The 25,727-nt window shown below is 40.3% G+C and overlaps 2 protein-coding genes across 3 annotated transcripts in view; both read left to right on the top strand.

Annotated features, from left to right (window-relative positions):
- The window catches only part of rhag (Rh associated glycoprotein), a 37,882-nt gene extending 25,807 nt beyond the window's left edge, over positions 1 to 12,075 (top strand). Inside the window, 4 exon segments of one of the 2 annotated variants that reach the window (NM_212845.1) lie at positions 487 to 608; positions 704 to 777; positions 1,378 to 1,451; positions 11,618 to 12,075. In NM_212845.1, the coding sequence (NP_998010.1) occupies positions 487 to 608; positions 704 to 777; positions 1,378 to 1,451; positions 11,618 to 11,692 (345 nt within the window). In that variant the 3' untranslated portion in view covers positions 11,693 to 12,075. 2 annotated transcript variants of the gene reach the window in all.
- A 3,532-nt stretch (positions 12,076 to 15,607) lies between these two features.
- On the top strand, positions 15,608 to 25,374 carry si:ch211-22i13.2. The gene is given in 7 exon segments (NM_001020779.2): positions 15,608 to 15,793; positions 16,347 to 16,416; positions 16,537 to 16,698; positions 16,834 to 16,892; positions 20,086 to 20,175; positions 20,773 to 20,865; positions 24,691 to 25,374. Coding segments are annotated over 7 exon segments (528 nt in total). The 5' UTR covers positions 15,608 to 15,790; the 3' UTR covers positions 24,742 to 25,374.
- The last annotated feature ends 353 nt before the right edge of the window (positions 25,375 to 25,727 follow it).

The following is a 25,727-nucleotide window of genomic DNA, read 5'->3' as shown; positions in this document are numbered from 1 at the left end:
GATAAGCAGACGAATACACAGCCTATTTTGAACTAAATATGTATGCAATTTTGTAGTTCAGTTACATCAGAGAGTGTATGTGCGCATGACTTTGTTGTCTGACTAACAGTTTCTTCATAGCTGACTAATCAGAAGCATACTATGCTTTTTTGTTGTTGTAATGAAGAAAATAATAAATAATTGAGTCCCAAAAACAAAAACATCAGATAATCATTCATATTGCTGTTTACATTACACCTGTGCTATGGCATTGACTGGCGCATTTGTATTGCATTCCAGAGATGGAAAGCAGTAACTATTGACTACCATAATATTTGTTTTCTACCACTATGGTTTTATTATCAGAACGTCAGTGGAATATTAAACCAAATTCACAGAGAATAGACAATTAAGCAAACAAAGCAGAGCTTTAAAAATAATAGAACGTTACAGGTAATATATCATAAACATATATCACATGTTAATCCAACCTTTTTCTTATCTTAGCCCATACTCGCCTCTAAACTTGGCATCCAAGACACCTGTGGTGTGCATAACCTTCATGGCATGCCGGGCATCCTGGGAGGCGTTGCTGGCATTTTGGCAGCAGCACTGAAGAGGAAAGAAGGGTAACCTGGCAGTTCCTTTACATTAGGTTTTTACATTTTAGCATCAGTATGGAAACAAAATGGTTTCTTAACATCTTTGTGCTTGTTTATTCCAGTGTTTCACCAACTTATCAGGCAGCTGGGTTGGCATCATCTCTGGGGTTTGCTTTGGTTGGTGGGTTGATCACAGGTGGGTACTAATCTATTCCAATTACTAATTACCATTACTAATTCAAATAAAATGATCTGCAAAGCATGTAAAATTGTTGTTATTTTTGCCATTTTAAATATAATGTATGCATATATAAACTTGAACATATCCCTTCTACAATAGACATCCAGACAATTTGTACAATAAACTTTGTTTTTACATACTTTTTTTAAATCTTATTATTATAATTAATCAAATAATGTGCTGGGGATATAATTTGGTAAAATCTAAGCATACGCTCAAAAGATTATTTTTGTTTAAACCACTTATTTAAAATAAGCTGAAACAACACAATTCTGTTTTTTTTTTTGTTTTGTTTTTTTTTTTTGGAGGGGGGAGCTTAATTTTTATATATATATTCAATTTACTTAAATTTGTAAAGTTAACTTAATTGATTTATGTTAGAACAACATGAATGAATTGTGTGGAATCCTGTATTTTTTTAACTGCATATAAGTATTAGAAAAACAAAATGGGCAAGGCATTTTAAAATACACTTTTGGTCTTTTTTCTGTCACTTACTCATCTAATATTGCATCACTGGAGTACAAAGTAAAATATCATTGATACCTTCTCCAGGTCTAATTATGAAGATTCCGTTTTTGGGACAGCCACCCGACCAAAACTGCTTTGATGACTCAATCTACTGGGAGGTATGATAAAAAAAAAAAATCTAAATTGTCTTGTGTGTAAAATGTATCCTTGCCACATTGCTGTAGTATCCACAACATAATGATCTCCTTAAAATGATAGTTTACACACAAAAAAAATAAAAAATCTGTCATTAATTAGGCTACTCACACTCCACTTATTTCAAAAGATGCACTTCTTCTGATGAACACAAATTAAGACATTTTGAAGAATGTTAGAAACCAACAAACATTGACTTCCATAGTATTTTTTTCACTGGTTTCCAAAATTCTTCAAAATATCTTCATTTGTAATAAACAGAACCAGTAAAAAAGAGTACATTTTCATCTTTGGTTAACCTTTTGCACTATAAGTATATTTCATACCTTTCATACTTAAGGCAAGATGGCAGCGCATACACATCGTGAGGCCCGGCGTCTCTCCAGTATCTGCAGTTTTGCAGTATTATTCCTGCTCATTTCAGGTCTGTTCGTGTAGAACAGTAGTGACTTTACATCGTACACCCGACAGGAGATTATGGGTATTGGTTTGTGCATTCCAGATAATTTTATTTGCAAACTTCCACTCATCCCTGAGATCGCCAGAACACCCCAGGCTGAGTGCCCCGCCCAGTCGGGCAGAAGTGCTCAAAGGCGGCATAGAGACCGTTATCAAAGGAGGCAGAAGAGCGGAGCTAAGAGCTAAGCTTAAGCTAACACCACATTGGCTCTCTTTACCCTGCATTTCCTCGCCAATGTATGGTCACTGGTGAACAAAATGGATGAGATTCGACTACACATCAACCAGAGCAAAAGATTATGGAACTGTAACATCATGATTTTCACAGAAACATGGCTAAACAGCAGGATACCAGACAACGCTGTACAGAACCAGACAGAATGGTGGACGACTCCTTTAAGACCAGAGGTGGAGGATTATGCATAGCCATGGATGAACAAGGAGGTTCGACTCCTGCTGAAGGCACGCACTACTGCCTTTAGATCAAGGGATGCACTGGCCTACAGCACTTCCAGGGCTAATCTGAAGAGGGGCATTAAAAAGGCCAAGCACTGTTAACAAGCTAAAGCTTGAGGAGCACTTTTTGAACTCTGATCCTCTGCGCATGTGGCAGGGCATCCAGGCCATCACCAACTACAAACCCAGCCAGTCCACACCCACAGCCAAAGATGTCTCCTTCCTGAACGAGCTAAATGACTTTTATGCCTGCTTTGAAAGAGACAATAAAGAACCCTACAGCAGGATCACTTTCTCAACCAACCACTCACCTTTCACACTCACTTCCTTAGAAGTCTACATCGCACTGATTCGAATCAATGTGCTTAAGGCTGCTGGACCAGACGGTATTCCTGGGCATGTCCTCAAAGCAACGTGCAGAACAGCTCGCCGGGGCATTCACGGACATTTTCAACCTGTCGCTTAACCTAGCATCTGAGCCAACATGCTTTAAAACCACCTCTATTGTGCCATTGCTGAAACACTCCAGCCCAACATGCCTGAATGACTACCGACCCGCAAGCACTCACACCCATCATCATGAAGTGCTTTAAGCGGTTGGTCCTGGCACATCTAAAAGACTCTGCCATCCACACTGGACCCACATCAGTTTTCCTATAGTGGCAACAGGTGCACAGAAGATGCAGTCTCCATAGCACTGCACTCTTGTACTCACACACCTGGAAAATAAAAACAGTTCCCCTTCGGTTGAGGAACTTCAGTGCCATAGAGTGGATTGATTGAAATCCACGAATGGGAGGATTCGGTTCAGAAGCCGCTTGTCTGAAAGAGTATTGAACGGGCCAATGAATGCAATGAATTGGCAGCGTAAGCATGCACAGGTGTACTTCATTGCCAATTATCCCAGCATATAAGCACACCTGGAGCGAGCAAACGCCATCCTTTTCGCTTCAGAGACTTTCTGATCGAGTCGATGAGGGTTCCTCCTGCTGTGACCAGCGATTCTGAGCGAACGAGAGCATTCTCCCGGTCCAGAGTGTGTACACGTAGCGGCAGACGGTCGAGCTGGGTTTCTCCCTTGCCTGGCGTTCTTTGGGTCCGGTCCTCCAGAGCGGTGCGTATAAAGTTGCAAACTTCACAGAAAGAGCAACACAGTCGTGCAGCACGTCCTTTTCAGGACGGCGCTCCGACTGTGCGTTTCTGGATGCGGTGGTTTCCTGTTCTCGGATGATGGGCACGGGCACTGCGTTACATGTCTGGGGGGTCCAGCATGTTAATGCGCTGCTCGCAGGCAGTTCATGTCGTCATTGCGATGCCATGACTGTTGTGCAGTAAAGATCGCGGCTAGCCTTTGCAAAAGGGCTAACCACCCCAGTTGTCCCCTGCTCTGCAGCGGGCACTCGGGCAGATCTCAGGGTTTCAGCGAGAGATAATCCGTTGCCTACGGGACCGCGGACCTCCCGCGCCTCTAAGCGCTCCATCCAAGCTTCGGGCGGGGGAAGCGATCCGTCTAACAGATGGTAGCCCTTACGCCCGATGACACCGGAGACCAGACGTCCACCGCGGCATCGGAGGGTGGGCTTTCATTGTCCGATGATGATCCAGACCCGCTCGCCCCCTTCGGGCTGGTGAGCGCTGTCACTACGGATCCTGAAACGGACATGTTAGCCGTGCTTTCCCGGGCTGCTTCGGCCGTGGGTTGCAGATGGTTTATCCCCCAGCTCCGCGGCCGGACCGACTGGAGGGGCGTTCCCTTCTTCCCGGAGGTGCACAGTAGGCTCACGCGGTCTTGAAAAGCACTTTTTTCTGCTCGTGCTGCGTGTCCCTCCACCCTCACCACTCTTGACGGTGGAACAGCCAGGGGGTATGTGGCGATTCCTCAGGTTGAGTGCGTGATGGCGGTCAATCCCCGCGGGTGGGGTCCGCCTGGGGTGGGGTCCGCCTCGTCTCCCATCCAAAGCCTGTAAGTTATCTGCCTCCCTCGGAGCTAGAGCTTACATAGCTGCGGGCCAGGCTGCTTCCGCCTTGCATGCGATAGCCACCTACCAGCGCTACCTAGCGCAGGCGCTGGCCGAGCTGCACGAGGGTGGGTCCAACCCAGGCTTACGAGCTTCGCACCGCCGCCGACTTAGCTCTTCGGACTACTGCATCCGCTGCGTGTGCGTTGGGGAGGACGATGTCCACATTAGTGATCCAGGAGCGCCACCCCTGGCTGATATGTGCGAAGTCCGCTTTCTTGACTTTCCCCATATCCCAAGCCATGTTCGGCGACACTGTCTGTGAATTCACCCAGGAATTCAAGGCGGTGAGAGAGCAGTTGATGGGTGATGTCTTATCGGCGGTCCGTAGCCCGCTCCGGCCGCCGTGCCATTCATACTTGCTCCTCGCCGAAGGCACCCGCCTACGAGAGCTGCTCCGCCCCCGCACACGCCTCTGGCGAAGCGAGCGCGTCGGGCACCTCGGAAGCAGGCAGCCTCCCTGCCCAGAATGCAGCTAAGTCTGGCAACGGACCGCAAAGCGTCCCTGAGACAGGCCATCTGGAGAAGAGGGAACTTGCTCTTTCCCCGCTGGAGGGCGGGGCCCTATTTCCAATGGCACTTTTTTACTGCCATGAAAACATTATGAAAGGGCACTTTTCCACTTCCCCGGATGTGACAGCCCGACATCTGCCAGTCTGGGACGCTATGCTTTCTAGCTTGCAGATTCGGTGTGTTTCGCCAGTGGCTCACGAGCGCTGGGAGGACGGTCTCCTTTCTCCCACCCCTCGAGCCTCCCCTCCGGAGCTCTGGTGCGGAGTGAGAGCAAATATCTCACCTCCAGCTTTTCCGTGGGACCTGCGCGCTTCCTGGATCAGCACACCCACTCCGCGCTGCCCCACTGCTGGTCCGTCAGCGATTGTAGCGATGAGTCCATTAGCGAGAGCTCTGCCTGCCTGGTTAGCGCGGGCCAGCTCTTCGCGGTGGCTCATACGCACAATCAGACTCGGCTATGCGATTCAGTTCGCGAAACGGCCCCCCAAGTCACGGGTGTGTATTCACCAGGGTCAGCCCCCTGTCCTCCCCTGTCTTGCGAGAGGAGATTACTGTCCTCCTGGCGAAGGATGCAATCGAGCTGCTTCCTCCAGCCGAGATGGAGAGCGGGTTTTACAGCCCACACTTCATCGTGCCCAAAAAAAGCGGTGGGTCATGGCCAATCCTAGATCTGCGCATTTTGAACCGCTGTTTGCACAAGCTGCCGTTCAGAATGCTCACGCAGAAGCGCATCCTCCGGTGCGTTCGTCCTCTGGGTTGGTCTGCAGCATTAGACCTGATGGATTTCCATGTCTCCACTCTTCCTCGCCACCGTCAGTTACTGCGGTTTGCGTTTGAAGGTCGAGCTTGGCAATACAAAGCATTCCCCTTCGGGCTCTCTCTGTCTCCGCCGGTCCTCACCAAGCCCGTGGAGGGTGCCTTAGCGCCCCTTCGGCTCGCGGGCATCTGCATACTCAATTTCTTGACGACTGGCTGATTTTTGCCCTCTCTCGGAGCAATTGATTATGCACAGAGACAAAGTGCTCCGGCACTTCCACCTGTTGGGGTTTCAGGTCAACCGAGAAAAGAGCAAACTCGCAACCGTGCAGAGGATCTGTTCTCTCGGGCTGGAGCTGGACTCGGTCACCATGGCAGCGCGCCTCTCCGGAGAGCGCGCTCAGCTGATGCTGTACTGTCTGAGAGAGCTCGACAGTAAAATAGTGGTCCCACTGAAACTATTTCAGAGGCTCCTGGGGCATATGGCATCCGCAGCCGCTTCATGCCGAACGGATTATTCTATATGAGACCACTTCAGCACTGGCTTTACGATCGAGTCCCCAGACGCGCATGGCACACGCGCGCACACCGAGTCTCTGTTACTGCGCTGTGTCGCCGCGCCCTCAGCCCTTGGAGCGACCCCTCGTTCCTACAGGCCTGGGTGTCTCTAGAACAGGCGTCCAGTCTTGTTGTCGTTTCAGCAGACGCTTCCAACACGGGCTGGGGGGCTGTGCGTTGCGGGCATGTGGCTGCGGACTTGTGGAAAGGTACCCAGTTGCATTGGCAAATCGCCTGGAGCTGTTGGCAGTGTTCCTCGCTCTCCACCGTTTTTTTCCGGTGCTGGAGCGGCAACACGTGCTGGTCAGGACGGACAGTACGGCGGCGGTGGCGTATATCAGCCGTATGGGGGGTATCCGCTCTCGCCGCATGTCTCAGCTCGCCCACCGTCTGCTCCTCTGGGGTCATCCGCGGCTGAAATCGCTGCACGCCATTCATATTCAGGCAAGCTCAACCATGCAGCCGATGCGCTCTCACGGCAGCCTTACGTCCTGGAGAATGGAGACTCCATCTGTTGCTTCCCCCGAGATCGCTCATTGCCAGTTGTTCTTTCCCTGACCGAGTGCTCTCGGCACGGATGCACTGGCTTACAGCTGGCCTCGGGGCATGCGCAAATACGCGTTTCCCCCAGTGAGCCTGCTCGCGCAGTTACTGTGCAAGGTCAGGGAGGACGAGGAACAGGTTGCTGGTTGCGCCCCTTCGGCTCAACCGGACCTGGATGTCAGAGCTCTCCCTCGCGATAGCCCTCCCCTGGCAGTCCCTTCGATAGAGCACCTACTCTCTCAGAGACAGGGCACCATCTGGCACCCTCGCCGATCTTTGGAGGTCCTTAGACGCGAGGAAGACTTAGGTAACCTCCGATTGCGGTGGCTAATATCGTCACTCGGGCTAGAGCCCCCTCCCCGAGCGCGCCTATGCCCTGAAGTGGAGTCTTTTCACTGAATGGTGTGTCTCTCGCAGAGAAGACCCCCGTAATTTGCCAGATCAGCGTTGTGCTTTCTTTACGCCGAGAGAAGCTGGAGAGCATGCTGTCGCCCTCCACACTCAAGGTTACGTGGCTGCCATCTCCGCTCTCATGACGCGGTGGCTGGCAGCACCGTGGGAACGCATAACCTCATCATCCGGTTCCTCAGGGGCGCTAAGCGAATTAATCCACCTCGCCCCCTCTCATGCCCTCTTAGGATCTCGCTACACAAGCCGCATCAGATCCCTTCGATCCTCGACTCAGTATCTTTCTGTCCCTGAAGACAGCTCTGCTGGTTGCGTTGATATCGATTAGAGGGTCGGGGACCCGGAGGCATTTTTCGGTCAGTGACTCGTGCCTGTAATTGGGCTGGCTTTCTCTCACGTCCTGAGACCCCGCCCGCGATATGTGCCCAAGGTTCCTACCACTCCGTTTTAATACGAGGTAGTGAGCCTGCAAGCGCTGCCCTCGGAGGAGGCAGACCCAGCCCTTCTTTATTGTCCAGTTCGCGTTTTGCCTATTATCCGGACCGCACTCAGAGTTTAGATCATCTGAGCAGCTCTTTGTCTGTTATAGCGGTCGGCAGCAGGGAAGTGCCGTACCGAAATAAGTTCCCACTAGATTGTGGATGCCTTTCTTTCGCTATCAGAGCCGAGGTGAGCCGCGTCCCCCGAGAGTGCGTGCGCACTCCACTCGGAGCTTCGCATCCTCTCGAGCGCGCGCACGCGGCGCCTCTCTAACAGACATCTGTAGAGCTGCGGGCTGGGTGACACCCAACACATTTGCAAGGTTTTACAATCTGCGAGTGGAGCCGGTTTCCTCAAGGGTATTAGGTAACCCTTGGTGATTGAGGAAACAATTCGGTAGGGTGTTGAAACACGCTTGCTGTGCCATTCTCCCTAACACGGAGGTACGTGCGCCTTTTTATCTGTCAGTAAAGTTCCCCGTCAGGTGAGTCCTGCAGATTCCTCCGTGGCCCCCAGCACTGACTCAGCGGAGGAGTCACTTGCTGGCCCACTACGTTGTAGGTCTGCCCGCTGAACCAGCCCAAGTTTTGGGTAAAGGTGCCTGCTATGCGTGATCCCCACTAGGCGATCCCATATGCTTATTCCGCCACGGTTAAGTCCTCCCCCCTGGGCGGACCCGTGTCTTCCCTCTCCGCTAACCACTCTTTTGCTATGCGTACTACCCCTTTTTAGGGCTAGTCCATATGTAAATTCTGCCATCTATCCCCCCTTGGGTAACGAATGGCCTCCGCAGCGTCCTCCCTATCGGGATTGCACGCTTCCCAACGTACTGTCGTATTTTCCTAGAATTATCTAGATGCTCACGACTTCCCAAAAAATATATCTAAATCCGTAAGACTTCTGTCGAAGTAGGATAAATTAGGGCCAGGGACACGTTGGAGGACTGCGCCTCCCATGATGTGGGTGCGTCACGCTTGCTTGACTATCCCCTCATCGGGGGTGTTGGTAAGGTGCAGTCATTATGGCGCTTTTCATACTTCTCCCATTCGTGGATTTCAATCAATCCACTCTATGGCACTGAAGTTCCCCAACCGTAGGGGAACGTTCGAGGTTACAGAAGTAACCCTTCGTCTGACTAACAGATTTCAGAATGTTAGGCCCTGTTTACACTGCCATTTAAATGTGACCCAATTCCGATTTTTTGCTTATATGTGACACAGATCAGATCTGTTCTATGACCGTGTAAACACGAAAAAAACGCATGCATTCGGATATTCAGAGATCGGTTTCAGGCCTCCTTCATATGTGGAAATAAATCAGATATAGATCGGACATGTGACAATGCGACTGTCATGTAAACAGGCAGATCGAATTTATTGAGGCATTCCGTTCTGTACATCATTAAACTTGCGACAATGTGGTGCTTCTCCGCAGTTTAATGACGTAGAAGGAAAAGAGTGTGTGGAGATGCTGGTGCGGTAAACAACATCAGAGGAAACACAGAGGAGGAAAGTGGTCAGTTGCGAGAATTTGCTCTCACCAGACCTGAGATCTCTCTCGTACCCACATATTCCTCTGAATGGTGGAGGACATCATAAAGCATATAAGCCATAAGCGCAAGCAACGATGACGGCCCTTTCCCACCTCCTCCTCAAAATCCCTCCTCCTCAAAAACATTTTAAAGTTGGGCGAACTTCGTGTTGTAACTTTTGCTTTTTGTCGCTATTAATACACATAGAACAACTTTATTCTCTCCAACACCAGTATGGACACAGGCAAAGGCTATCTTCAACTACACACACACACACACACACACACACACACACACACACACACACACACACACACACACACACACACACACATCAGAGCCATACCATTACATAAACTGCTAAAAACAAAACAATTTCTTCCATCGTGGCTAGTCCCAGATAGCAGGTAGTAATCGGCCCGAGCTCGGCTGCCCTTCAGCGCCTCTGGCTCCGACTCGGCATCAGCGAGTGTTATACGGGCCGAGTATTGCCCGCAGCTCGCTCCTGCACATGATGCGGCTGTAAAACACTGGCCCGATTCCTGTTAACCATATCTGGCCCGAGTCTGTGTGTAGAGTCCGGGTCGCTTCTGGCAATGACTCGGCTTGTTAAACTGATGACAATCGATTAAATATTTATTTTATAGTAATTTGTTAGCTCCACATTTAATGATAATTTGAGAAAACCACTTGGTGCACAGACAATAATCTGCTAATCATTAACACCAACAAGACCAAGGACTTCAGGAAGGGACGAACAGGCTCACACGATCCCAGTCACATCAATGGGATGGCCGTTGAGCCTGTCTCATCCTTTAAGTTCCTGGGGACCCATATCTCAAAAGACCTTCTTTTCTGGACCACCAACACCTCCAGCCTGTTCAAGAAGGCTCGCCAGCACCTATTCTTCTTAAGGCAACTTAAGAAGAACCAGCTTTCATCAGCCGTCTTGGTGAACTTCTACCGCTGCACAATAGAAAGCATCCTGACCAACTGTATCACAGTCTGGTATTGAAGCTCTCTATATATATTAGGGATGCAACAATACAGTTAGCCCATGGTTTAATAAATACCTCTGTTTTTTTAACATGATTTTTTTTTCTATAGACAATTGGAACAATAGGAGATTAAGGAGAAAAAATAAATCGATTTATTGCAATACTCATTTTGTTTTACAAGCCAAGAAAAGTACACTAGTTCCTAGTGTATTGTATTAAAAAAATAACACTGAAATCTTACAGCTGCTGGCAGCCCATGTGCAAACTGGGGAACACATAAAATCCTATATTTTGAAAATAAACATACATGTGAAGTTAATAAAGATAAATTGGCCATTTTAAATAAACATATTTCTACTTAAATAAACATAAATAAACCATCTTAATTATCTCTGTGCTGAAAAAAATGTAAGACTGTAGTCTGTAACGCAGCTCGAGTGCTTTTATAAGATGACAAAAGCCCAAACCTCCAATCACCGAAAACGGCTGCAAATCTTTAGCAATAAACACCCGCACTGCCTTTGTTATTTTTGTGTCTTTCTGAACTAGTTGGGTATGTTTGCTCGAAAGATTCAGCGAGGGATTGTTGCTATTTGGAGGACTTTATTAACTACTCTACTATCCTGCCTTCAGACAGTGATATTGCTAGGTGATGACGCTGCAGATGTGCAGTGGTTATATGTGTAAAACAATGCTTGCACACAGTTTTTTTTTCGTTCACCGTTTTTTCTTTTATTGGCATTATACTTACCGGCAAAACCAAAATGTCCTCACACCGCAGATTTAAAAGACGCTGGCGCTTCTGCCTCACTTTGCCGGCAACTCCTTGTATTGTTGCCTTAGCCTCACTTCACCGCCGCTTCCCATGTTAAAGTATGGAATGATGGTTAAGCGCCCCTAACTTTAGAGCATAGTGATTAGATATTTACTCGCAGGGAGAAGTTTCCTCATGTCAGCTCATGGACTTACAGGCACACACAGTCAATTCAGGGAAATATAAAATGCACTTAAATTATTTAAACGCAAAACCGAGAAAATCGCAATTCACAAGCACATATTGAACCATGGATGTCGTACCGAACGGTTCAATATTATATTGAGAACCGTGGCATCCCTAATATATATATATATATATATATATATATATATATATATATATATATATATATATATATATATATATATATATATATATATATATACATACATCCCATTGGGGAATAAATCTGTGTGACCGTGCCAATTTGATACACACTCCTAACCAAAACAGAGCATTCAAAAAGGTTTCTAAGATTTTACATGTTAGACATGCCAAATGTGCAGAGTTGGGAGTGGGAATTTGCCAGGGAAATTTACATTTTTTTATTTTATTTTTTTACTTTTTTTTTTTACATTTTTTTAATCTGCAGGTACCTGAGGAGGAAGAGGAAACTGAAGAGCGTTTGACTCATGGCGATTATTCCAAGAACAAAGCAGAGGCTTGAAGATTTACAATAAACCAGCTTTTCGAAACAAGAAACCCGGTCCAATAACCAACTCAGGAGAATTTCAGCCATCAGCATTCACACCACTTCTAAACAATGAACACTGACATGTGTTCATTTTAAAATGGGTGTTTTTTTTTTTTAAATATGTGTAGCTAAAAAAGAAAAACACAAACAAGTCATGTTATTTAACTGAGAAATGTTGTGTAAAACCTTTCAGGATTAGGTATTATAAAGCTAAATGTAAGGATATTAAAAATGTTTTAACAAAAGTTAAAGGTATAGTTCACTCAGAAATAAAAATTACCTCACAATCTACCTTCTTCTGTTAAACACCAAAAAAGATACTTTGAAGAATGTTGGGGGGGAAACAGCTGAAAATATTAAGAAAAGTACTTATTTACTAAAATACATGGCGGCTTTTTTCCCATCATTTTTCAGAAAATCTTGTTTAGCATTCAACAGAAGAAACTTAAACAGGTTTGGAGACATTTGAGGTTGAGGAAATGGTGAGTGCATTTTCATATTTGGGGTAAACTATACTTTAAACTTTAATGTAGGTCAGTTTTCGTTGTCATCTGCTGAACACTGATACTGACTTACTGATTAGTTGCTCACTGTAATGTGCCAAAAATCTGAGCCAGTGTGAGACTTCTTAAGTGTCCTTTATCAGAGTAGTTCATTTAGGATTGAATAAGCTTTTTTTTACAAACCCAGCTTTCATAATTTCATAATGTTTTGATTTTTTACAAGTATGCCTATTAGTCTACATTGAAAGAGAGATCTTCTTGTAACAATTATTTTTGCTTATAATTGCGATAATCTTTTATCCAATGATATATGAAGTATTTGTAACTGTTGTATCCTGAAAAACTAACAAATTTAATGCTGTCTTTTGAATTTTCACACAGTACTCAAACTATAAAATGCGCTCAGGTGACTACAGTGGCCCCAAGAAGAAAAATAAACATATAAAACATGTAAAATCTGTATAAGAAATATATAAAAATGCTTGCTTTTCACATTTTTTAGTGCATACTTTGCTAGAAGACATTTGTGGAGTTATTTTGAGGAAAGGCTCAAGCATGTTTTGTTTTTACTGAGATTTGGGTCCAAATACTTGTTCAAAAGTGTGTTTTTTTTGGGGTCACTGTACTTTATATCTTTGAAGCTTTATTGTCAGAATTATTGTACATGTATAATGCCATACAAGAACTTTACATACAGTATGTGACGCTGGAGCACGAAATCTTGATTTGCATGTATAGGAATAGCCAAATATAGGAATAGCCAAAAATACATTTCATCATTTTTGTTTTATGTCAAAAATGATTCAAATATTAGGTAAAGATCATGTTTCAAGAGAACATTTAGTAAATTACCAACTGTATTATTTTAAAACTTAATTTCTGATTAAAATATGCATTGTTAAAAAAAATTTATTTGGAGAACTTCAAAAGCAGTTTTCTCAATGCGTTTGATGTTTTGAATCCTCAGATTTGAGATTTTCAAATACATGTATCTGAGTCAAATATTGTCCTAAAACAAATCATGCATCTGCTTATGACTGGCTTTGTGTTCCAGGGTCACATATAAACTCTTTTACAGCTTTTCATGAACATTCTGCACACAGTACTAATAAGCAGACGTGATCAGATAGTCACTGCTTGTATTTAATAAGTCTACCAAATGTTATCATTGTAAAATCATTGTAGACTTATTGCAAGCTGATTTACTGATTCAATTTTTGTCTTTGAATGTATGTTCCTACATGCCTCACTCCCAAACCTCATCACTTTATTGTATATGAAATATTTGTGAATGTATTAAACTTTTACTGTCATTTATATAAAAAATGGACCTCTCTGAATTTATTTTATTATTTTGGTTCCCTGATCTACCTATTCTCCCTCTTATCTGACACAGTTCAGTTTATTAAGCTCTCTCTCCCAAACAAACTGGTAAGTAAAAAACACATGTGCTGACTGGAGTCTCCGCTGTTATAACTGCTGAGCTTAAAGGAACACCTAGAATTAAACAGTTGAATTTGATAATTTTTTTAATATAGCCGATCTCTAGGTCTGGCGAAAGCACTTTAAGCTTAACTTAGCATAAATCTTTGAATTGGATTAGATAATTAGCATCTCGCTCAAAAATGACTAATAAATCAGCCATTTCTGCGACGCAGTGGTGCAGTAGGTAGTGCCGTTGCCTCACAAGAAGGGCATCCGCTGTGTAAAAACGTGCTAGATAAGTTGGCGGTTCATTCCACTGTGGCGACCCCAGATTAATAAAGGAAATAAGCCGACAAGAATATTAGTGAATGAATCAGCCATTTAATTGTCCAAATAGCTTTTACTGTACATGATCCTTCAGGAATCATTCCAATATCATTTTCTTGTCTGCTTAGTCCCTTTATTAAACCCACTTGAACGCAGGGAGAACATGCGAACTCCACACAGAAACGCCAACTGAGAGGCTCGAACCAGCGACCTTCTTGCTATGAGGCAACAGCACTACCTACTGCGCCACTGCTTCACCATCATACCAATATCATGAATTTGAATTATTACTAGAGCTCAAATATAAGTAAAAATGATCCGTTTTTTTTATTTTTATTTTTTTATTGTTACTGCTTTTTGTGGGTTATTTCTGAAATCCAAAAAGGATTTATTTATTTTTATTAAAATAAAAACAGAAAATATATTGGAGCTATAATAAATGCCATGAAGTAGGCTAATGTGTTTGATTTTTGAAGTTAATAAATGGAATTTCCACTTTTATAATATATGAGTGGCAAAGTGGGTATGTTCGCCTCACAACAAGAGGGTTGCTGGTTTGAGCCTGGGCTGGGTCAGATGGCATTTCTGTGTTGAGTTTGCATGTTCTCCCCATGTTCCTGTGGGTTTCCTCCGGGTACTCTGGTTTCCCCAATATAACCAAAGACATGAATTGGGTGAATTGGATGAATTGTGTATGCAATTGACCATGTGTATGTATGTGTGTGTGTAAATGAGTGTGTATAGATGTTACCAGTGAAGGGTTGCGGCTGAAAGGACATCTGCTGTGTACAACATGTAACATAAGCTGGTGGTTCATTCTGATGTGGCGACCCCAGATTAATAAAGGGACTAAGCTGAAAAGAACATAGCCTATGCCTATATTAAGTTTATTTTGGCAATATTTCTTATGATGAAAACACAATTAATAAAAGAAATATATGCAGCAAAGCAATATTTTTACAGATGTATACTTGGCGACTGAAAACAATAGCATACCTTTCAAATACATTTTGAATGGTCTCCTGGTCTCTTAAATTACTTTTTGTGTTGTTTTACTCAATTGCAATTGTTTAAGCAATTTTTTCATCGGTTTTCTGAAAAACCTGACTATTATTATCAAGTAAGCCTGAATAAATTGATGAACTGGTTTGCGTGTTTTTGATTGGGGGTTGAAGCTGATTTTTGCAGGACCGACACCACATTAGCCGCAGCCTAAAGTTTAATCGTTGGCGCCATCTGCAGCCTCATTAGACAATTTCGGTCCAAACCAAACATAAATATGTATGCAGCCTGTAGATCCGTTAAAAGGACCGTTAAAACTGGCATTTTATACTACAATAAAACATTTTGTGGCACATTTTACCACAGAATATTGTTATCGTGTAATATTGCTTTAATGTTCATTCGGGATTGTGTGGCATTATACGGCTATGATTGGCCCAGCATCGCCAGGCATTTATATATATATATATATATATATATATATATATATATATATATATATATATATATATATATATATATATATATATATATATATATATATATATATATTAGGAAAATCTTATAATAAACTCGTCTGGGCCACGCGCCTGCGCAGTAAAACAGTACCCGGATACTTTTTGTGTGTGACGTAAAATAAGATGGCCGCGCAGTGGTGTTTATGTTATTGATACGCATGAACCGATCATAGAAATGAAAAACAAGCGTTTATTTTCACCGCAGTTTATTTTCAGAAAGGAATATATTCAGATCAGTTTATCAGGCTGATTTTTGTGTTTTTGTAGTGGTCGGAAGGATACGACACATCATAAACATGGTAAGTTAAAGAGTTGAACTGCTCAAATTTAATCCAGTGTCGGTAAACCTTTAGATGTATAAGCTTTGACTAACTTTTGTTATTTACCGTTTTTTGTAGATAACGTGTAAATGTCCTACAACCATTAAGCTTGTTAAATCGGGACCATGTCTTTACAATGGCAATTGCTATTCAATATGAGCATCAGTTTATGTATTGGGGTAAAACTAGTTTTATTTTCGCACATTCGGACTTTCTCCTTAATAATATTACTTCAGAAAAGCATTCTTTGCTAATTATAAAAAGCAAGCAGTGACAAAATTGTTCCAAGTTAATTAAATACTGCTATTGTTGATTTGAAGTCATATAACTTATGCTATTTCAGACCGCATATTGTGTGGTAAACTGTGCGTAGTAAACAAGTGTCACAAGTTTTCGTTGAACGAATGTGTGGATATAAAACCAACTTTACCTCAGTATAAAATGTTGTGATAACGTAAATTCTTTCTAAACAGCCCAATGTTTATGTATTAAATAGTTCAAAATAGTATTTATTTATTTAAATTTATTATAGTCTGCAAAAGTGAACGCCACGGAGAGAAGTGAGTCGAGTACAAAAAGCAGAAGACGGTCTAACAGCAGAGGTTTGTCTCTAAAAAAATTGTTCTATATACTGTAAAAACTATGTAACATTCCTTGACTGACAAAAACACACAGACATGATTTTCTTAGAGCTACAGTGTTTTAAATATATGTACCAACAGGTAGAGAAAACCGCAAACGGGCAAGAAGCAGAAGCAGATCTTCCTCCTCATCATCCAGTTCTTCGTCTTCCTCCTCCTCTTCTTCCTCTTCCTCCTCTTCTTCTTCACGATCGTCATCTAGCAGTTCTTCATCACACAGTATCTCCAGCTCCAGTGGCTCAGGTAAGGTTAATACAGAAATCATTTTGTACTACAATGATGTTTAAGAACACTAGTGTAAAAATTATTTCTTTACTGGAAAAGAACGAACTCTTTAAACTGATATGCATGGTCTGTGTTTTGTGCTTCCTCTGGCAGATTCTTGCAAAAAGCGAGGGAAATCTTCAAAGAAAAGTAAAGAGAAACACGGCAAAAAGGTATCAGGCTCTTTTTGAGCAAAAACGCTTGACGAATAAACACAAAATTTAAAAAGTTAAGTGAAAGGTTGCACAAACGTAAAAATGAATATAATAAACATGTTATAGGGCTGCACAATATATGGTATCAGCATCGCTATCGCAATGTGACCATTCGCAAAAGTCACATTGCAGGATACATGCAATGTTGAGTTTATATCATAATTGATCATTTGCATGTCTTTTTGATGCCTGTGATTGTATAATGACTTTAAAAACATTCAGTTATAAGAAATTGCCCCATTTGTGACCATAACTTTGGATGACTTTTATTGACTCATTTTTATCATTCAGTTACTATACTTTAATACTGTTAGAATTGTAAAACGATAAAACACTTTGTTTTTATTGTATCTTTTGTTGATTGTATTTATAGATTGGTATACATTACAAAACTTACAGCACATGCAAATACACCTCAATTTGAGAAATGCACCTCAAATAGCACAGACCACAACAAAGATGTGTTGGGGACCCCAAGAAGTTTGTAGATTGTTTATTGGATTTTATGGAAATGCAAATAGTAAACTTTAACTCATCGATCTCTGACAAAACATGTGCATTGAAATACTCACAACATATGGAAATACAAAAATGCACTGCAAATAGCACAGATAACAACGAAAATGTGTCGGGGGACCCCTAAACGTCACAATGTTAGATTTTTTTTCAATATCGTGCAGACCTAACGTGTTATAATAGGATTTTATTCTGTGGAACCCAGATTAATTTTTAATTTTCCCCCAAGGGAAGGATTGGTGTAAAAAAGGCCTGAAAACAGTTGATGATTTATATGGACAGGGGGCACTGTATTTATTTCAGGAGTTGAAAGACAAATTCAATCTATAAGATAAAGGGGATTTCTGGAAATATATACAGCTGCATAGTAGTATAAGGTCCGTGGGATATAAGGCAGGAGCAGAAGAAAGAGTTTTTTTAGGGTTTCTAAATATGCCAAAGTCGGTGCAAACCACATCTTTTGTTTATAAGATTGCTGCAAACAACATGTATGGAATGATTATTTAAGAATTTTTTCCTGGAGGTGGAGTTTGAAGAGGGTGAATGGGAGGCAGTAGTTTCTGGAATAGGGGGTACTGTGAGAGATGTTAGGAGTAAACTCATACATTACAAGATAATTTATCAATATTACTGGACCCCAGTAAGACTGCATAGGATAGGAATAATGAAAAATAACCATGTTGGAAATGTGGTCATTCTCTGGGCACTTTTTTACATTTAATGTGGAGCTGTCATTTGGTGGCTCCATTCTGAACAAGAGTTATTCAAAACCTAGAGAAATGGCTGGAAAATCCTTTACCCTATTGCCCAAGAGTCTGTCTTCTTGGTGATACATCCACTTTACAGAACGGAATATCTAAAGCACAGGCTGGGCTAGTCGTCACAGGATGTATTATTGCTGTCAGACTAGTGCTGCGAAATTGGAAGAACTCAGATACTCCCTCTTTTAGGGATTGAACTGATGACTTCTACTGCATAATATGAACGTTTGTTGGCAAGACTTCAGGACTCCACCCATACTTTTAATCATAAATGGGGTAGTTTTTTTGCAATATTCGGAGAGCACATAAAAGGAAAATTGAAGGGTTGTCAATTTGACTGTCTGTTATATTGTATTGTATTATTTTATATTTGTTATAATTTTTGTTTTGCTATCATTTTTATTATAATTTGTTTACATTAGTTTCCTGAATGTTGATTTTGTATAGTGAATTTTATGTTGTGTGGGGTATAAAAGTTCAAAATAAAAAAAAAAGTTCAATTAAAAAAAAGATTTTCCCCCCAAAGCACTATTGTTGATAGGGGTGTCAAAATTAATCGTTTCTTCGGTGCATCGCGATGCAGACGCGGACAATTCGGTATCGATTCAGTAATAATCTTAACCGGTTATTACTGACGTCATTTACCTTATATGCGCTTTGTCGCGAGGGAGGCGATCGCGAGTATTTACAGAGCTTTAACTACTTAAAACTCATAAACTGTGCACAAATTCACTGTGTGTGTTTGCTGGATCAGTCTTTCACTGACATATACAACAATAGCCCCTATTTCACTGAGATCGAGAGAATGAAAGTAGCCTACTCAATTTCTCTCTCTCTCTCTTTCGCTCTGTCTCTCTCTCTTTCTCTCTCACACACACACACACACACACACACACACACACACACACACACACACACACACACACACACACACACACACACACACACACACACACACACAGTGGCCTATTTGACCTGCTGGGGTGGCTTTTCTTCTCCTCTCGGCTGTTTTACAGCATTACGTTTGGATACAGAAACGAGCGCGTGTCTGCAGAGTTTTCTCCACCGTGTCTATCATGCATCAGCTGTGAGATCGCCGCTGCCGCCTGCCGCTTATCAGTGTCACTTATCTGAAGAGCGCAGTGCGCAAGAGCCAATCGCAACCGTTTTTGTTGAGGGTGTGACCAATCAAAGAGGTGTAAGAGAACTAGATAAGGATCAGAAATTGAGCTGGATGTTTATATTTGTTTGTATTATTTGCTTAATGCTTGTTTTGTTTAAAGTTACAATCAAAGAGGTGTAAGAGAACTAGATAAGGATCAGAAATTGAGCTGGATGTTTATATTTGTTTGTATTATTTGCTTAATGCTTGTTTTGTTTAAAGTTACAATCAAAGAGGTGTAAGAGAACTAGACAAGGATCAGAAATTGAGCTGGATATTTATCTTTGTTTATATTATTTGCTTAATGCTCGTTTTGTTTAAAGTTACAGTTTATATATATGACTGTTTGTATTAAACGACAAAATTGTATTACAAATAATATATAAATATAAATATATTCATACATTTTAATACAAGAACTGCTGCTGTGAAGAAAATATAAAACTGTGTATGGAAAGCATCGTCGATGCACCGAAATATCGAATTGAACCGAATCAATGGCATGATAATCGTAACCGAACCGAACCATGAGACTAGTGTAGGTTCACAGCTCTAATTGTGGAGTACATAAACTTTTAATGTTTGTAGTGGAAATGGTGTTGTGTAAATCAACCATTAGGGATCAGGGACTTTTTAACAGAACAGCTTATATGTGCATTAATTACACAGTTTGTAAGATTTTAATAATTCATTATTATTATTATAAACATAGAAAAGAACAAAAGAGAAGACACGCAAGAAGAAAAAGGAAAAGGGCCACAAAGGGCAGGACGAGAGCTCTGGACCTGTTCAAATTTCAAAGGTGCTTTTTTTTTCTTTTTACTCTACTAAAATGTTCATAATGGATATCAACTTTTATCAATTTGCCATTAGCAATGTTTTCCTTCACCTTTTTTAATAAGCATTTTGGAACATTGTATGAAAATTGCTCAATGGAAATGCCAAGATCTGCATAAATTTAGGAAATGCGCACCACTGAGTAGAAGAAAAATGCTACCAAGGAAACACATTTACCATTTTCCAGCATGTGCATCAGAAAAAAAATTATTCCAAGATTTTTTATGAAAATTGAAAACAGACCACGTGATAACAACAAACGGTTAATTACATATAAAGGAAAAATGGCTGCAGTGGCTTCCGCAGCGAATTCCATTTTTCTTTTTTATATTTAAGGCTTATTTATTTAATATTTTATTTTATAATATTTAAGTTTACCAGGTAGTGACTATTTAGTTTTTTTGACTGATTTTTTCGCAAATGTTTTATTCAGTTTTGCCCATAAATCTCATTAGCATCTTTTGATGGAAACATGTCCTTTTTATTTCATTTGTCCTTTCATTTGTAATGATTGCCAATGTTTAAAAGAAAAAAGTAATCCTAAAATATCTGTCATCCCCAGTATCTTAAGGAAAAGAAGAAAAGTGGCAAGTACAGCATGATTTCAGGAAAAAAGATTAAAATGAAAGTAAAAAAGTCAAAGAAGGACAAGCAGGTGAGTTCATCAAGATTGTATGCTAGACTTGATAATCGGTCTTTGTCAGTCACGTGGTTTTGTTGTCTGTGTGTCACACCTGCGCCATTTTTGAGGTATTGCTTCCCGAGACAACTTGAGAGACACATAACACAAGAGATACATGCCGTAAAAAGGTCAAGGTGGAGAAGTACAAGAAAATCGAGAGTACATGGTACCGCAATAAACTAAATAAAGATGCCAGGGATCGTCATTTTGATAAACTGTCTTACATTCAGGATATAGATCCGTTTGAATTAACTGCAAACCAACGTAGTGCACTGCCGCCAACCCCTCATCGCTGATAATAATGACATGTCATACTGTATATATCATCAATGTCTTAATATACGTTGTTTTAGTTTGAACACCATTAAATCAAAGTAAGTTTTTTTAATTATATATTGCAGTTTTTCCGCTTTATTTTATTAGTTACATCTAATATATACATTTACAAACTATTGGACAGATGTTTGTATCCAAAGCATTTTACAGATATGAACAATAAATGTAATGAAAGCAACAGAACAAAAAATAATACACCCAAATATTAAGATATGGTGAACACAAGTACAGATATTTTATAAAAGCTGAAAACCTGTAACCATTGAATTCCATTGTATTTGTTGTTGTTTTTTTTTACTATGGAGTTAATGGTTACAGATTTTTATCCTTCTTTGTGATATCTTTATTAGTGTAAAGAGAAAAAATAAAATCAAAGGTTTAGGACCACTTGCTGGAAAGTAAATAGTAAGTCACTTTAAATTTGTGGGTGAATATCTGTTTAGTTTAAACTTCTGACTGATCTAATGTTTAACTTTGAGCAAAAACACTGGTCTCAGTTCTTTAAAGGATTATTTAGTTCAAGTAGTTACTGCTTACCTTCTGTTTGGTTTTGATGTACCAGTTTTATTACTGTGAAGAACAATAAATGAGTTAACAAATTGTAAGTCATCCCCCATGTATTTTTATTTGTACAAATTATATTTTTATTCAGGCACCGAGGGAAAAGAAATTTCTGAAGGAAGGCATTATATTTTTTTACATAAGACAGGATAAAACATCATACACACAGTGAAAGAAACAAAAAAAAGTAAGGGAATTTGTAAAGAATATATCAATTCAGCACATAATGCATTTATACACCTGGGCTTTAAACTCTTATTGACAACTACAGCTTTTCTACACTACAGTTGGACATTGGTTTGTTTGTGCACAACAGACAGTTATAGTTCTATGCTGTAATGTGACATCTGCACCTTCACAAGGGAGTATCATGTTGATGGGTCAGTGCTTGTTATTAAGATTGTGTTTTTTTTACTGTTTGGGACTTCAGCATCATTCTTGTTTCAAAATCTATCAGACATCCTGTATTCTTCAAGTTCACACAGCAGCTGTCAGTTCTCCTCCAACAGGCGGTTTACTTATACACGATTTACCCTCAGTTTGTCTCGGCTACCTCTTTAGTGTTGTGTGTCTCATAAGTGTCTCTAACCATCTTCAACCTCACGTGTCTCCTTCTCAGCATGTTATTCGTCCACATCTTCAGCTGACTGCAGTGTTGGTTTTATTTTCCCCCTCGCAATTTGTCATGCACAGTGTGCAGTGTCTGTCTGTGTAGTGTCTGTGTGGCCCAGATGTAGAGATGGTGCCCAGTCTGGGTCAGTCTCCATCATCTCATATGCAGGACTGCAGATTGGCTGGCAATGACAAAGTTAGAAATTAAAAAGAAAGTTAGAAAGAAAAAGTAAAAATAAGTGTATTATAATGCTACATGCTTATGGAAATGACATGTTTGAGCATAAGAAACCTGAATTGAATTTCGAACTTTTAAAGCATTAACTCAAAAATGATGCAAAGTTACAGTTTGGAGGTTTAAAACATTTAATAGAATGATTCCAACAAAAATCTATATTTGTTTTCAGAAAAAGGACAGTCAAAAATGTACTTTTTGACAGTGGGTGAGTAAATCAGAAAAATGTAAATTGTAACTACGATTAAAAAACTATTTTACAGTATTTTAACAATCAATTACTTTGCTATCCTAAATCCATATAATGTAAGTTGATTCGTTAAGATATAAATGCAGTTCTACCCCCAAAACTAAAGTGTTACATATTTGCTTGTTACTACACCCGTACACATCGCAAAAGTCTATCATCTTCATAAGTGCGGTTGAATGACTTTTGTCCTGGGAGCACTGTACCAATATGGTGATGGTATGGACGCATCCTCAGGGCCCGTATGCAATATGTGGTGAATTTATCCATGTAGTTTTTCTGGTCATTTTGTTCATATTGTCAAAATATCATTTAGGTTGTTAAGAGTTGCTTCTGAACACCTATACAACTAGTCTCATGATATAGGCCCAATCCCAATTCTTAGCCTTTCCCCTTGTCCTAATTCTCTTTTGCTTGAAGGCGTTGGGCTAAGGGCAAGGGCTAGATACCCTTTCAAACTAAGATTTTTCAGGACGACACTCAAAACCAAAATTTCAGCAGTATATCTGCACCCGGATATAAGGAGATGCACAAATTAGTGTTTTTAGTCATTATTACAACTATTAGCAAAAATAAACTAGCGTTCGTGTAAAAAAAAAAAATAATAAAATGCTAAAATAATGTTAAATGATTTAAGAAAAAAAAAAATGAAATGAAAACTGCTAAATTTCGTTATCTATAATCCATGATAATAACTCCTGTACAGCAGTTCCACAACATTCTGACACTCGATGACAGTGGAATACCCTGTCAGAAAAGTCTAGTGGCTGGGAATGACATTTTTACCGTGTCTGCTATAATGTTAATGTTGTTTCTTGTGTTTAAAATAGATAAATATGGCTATGGTGTAAATGCACAGTACAGTTACGATCTTACTGCCACATTATTTTTTCATAATAACATAATATATGCCTTCGGTGAAGGGGTACAAAAAATGTAATTGGGATTGGGCCATAACAATAAATCATTTTATGAAACAATATGCTTTTTTTATATACAATGTATAGTACAACGGTACTATCAATTTTCTTTACAAAAAACATTTCACTGTCAACATAGGTTAAAGTGTCTTTGACTTAACCAATGGCGAAGGTCTTAATGGATAAAAGCATCTTTAAAAGGCCTTTAATGATGTAAATGTTACCTCCTTGGTTGCTGTATACCTTGCCTACAATAAATGTACCTTCTTCACATGATGTAGATAATGCATTCACAAGATATTAAGTAGATAAAGTATTTGAGGCTCAAGACTTTGTGCAAATGTCCTAGTTTTACATAGATCTGTGAAAAATTGAAATTGGGATTCCCGGCAACCCATTTCAGCAGTTCTGTATTAAATCTTTCTTCATGAGTGTTTTATTTTATTTCTCACACACATTTTTTTTTGTATCTTTGCAGACCTTTTACATTCACATGAATACATTATACACTCCATGTACAGTGTTCTGTTCTGTTTTTGTATTTTAAAATGGAAGAAAAAAGCCTTAAAATAGGCCCTCGAAAGTCGTTCAATGTTCTGATTCTAAAATATTGAACAATATATAAAAATGTATACTGTTCTTAATTTTTCTGTGTAATGCTACTTTGTAATGTTTTACTTTATCTCATTTTATCTTATGTTTTATAGAGGCTTTTGATCATAATAGAGATCGTACAAGTCTTTATTTTAACTTTATATTAATTAATTAATTTATTTATTTATTTTATTTTTAATAGATATTGTCTGTCTGGTAATTTTTTCTTGTTTTATTCTCATAAGTGTTTTTAAGTTTTAATCTTAATCACCTGTTTCTTTTCTTTAAAACAGAGGGATAAGAACAGAGCGGAGCTGCTGGATTTCTTAAACTCCACCTACTGATTCAGTCCAGACCCAGAACCATTGTTATTATTTTGTTTGTTTGCATTATTCACCTGACAGTCACTCAGGGAAAGACCATCTTGAAACAATAATATTGTTGCCTGAAATTATACATGGACAGATCCTCAACATTAATCATTTATGTTGACAACAGTTGCTTTTATTTTAGTTTTTTATTATTATTCCAGACTATATAAACTGAAACATTTGTATTTTTACATCTTAATTGTACCCCAATAGAACTGTAGCTTGGATGTAACATTGTTACATGTTACTGAAATTGTAAAAGAAAAATAAGTATTCTTGTATTTTTATTTTTAAATGCATATCTCCAGTAAGCAAGAATGAATCGGTCCGGATTTGTTCTAAAAGATGCAGAAAGAGGATTAATGTCTGAGCGGCTGATTCATGAAGGTTTTACATTATATTTCTATGTGAAGCTTTTTGGAAAATCTTTGAATCGGCATTCGTGGTTGTGTCCTTGCAGTTGTGTTTTTCTTGTTATCCCTGATAATCTGTGTATTTACTGTGTAGATGAGCAGCTGATAATCTGCCTTTGAGTCACGTGCATCCTACCGTACTGATGACAATACTGTTAAATAAACTTACAATCTGTGTCTTTGTGTATTAAAAGAGGTTTGATGCCATCTGAAAGTTTGTAATACTTACTTAATTAGTCGCAGGGCCATTTTATATTGAAGTTGATATTTAGCCACACCCTTTTGGTGTTTAATATCTAGTTTTTTAGAGGTGGGTTGTTATCCCAGCGCTGAACTCCCAACCTGGAGGACCAGGATATATACACACAAACACGCTACCCACTGCACTATCATGTCATCCATAGTTTGTAATGTTTTTTTTTTTTTTTTTAACAGAAGAAGTGTTTTAAAAAATGTATTCAGACTTTGCAGATTTTTTTTGTGTCCTATTTATTGGAGTATCTTCGATTAAAAGAACACTCCACTTTTTTGAAAAATAGGCTTATT

This window comes from Danio rerio, chromosome 20, assembly GCF_049306965.1.
Source record: "Danio rerio strain Tuebingen ecotype United States chromosome 20, GRCz12tu, whole genome shotgun sequence".
In the NCBI taxonomy this organism is placed as follows: Eukaryota; Metazoa; Chordata; class Actinopteri; order Cypriniformes; family Danionidae; genus Danio; species Danio rerio.
Note: the sequence above shows the minus strand (reverse complement) of the source record. Positions and strands in the feature narration are given on the sequence as shown.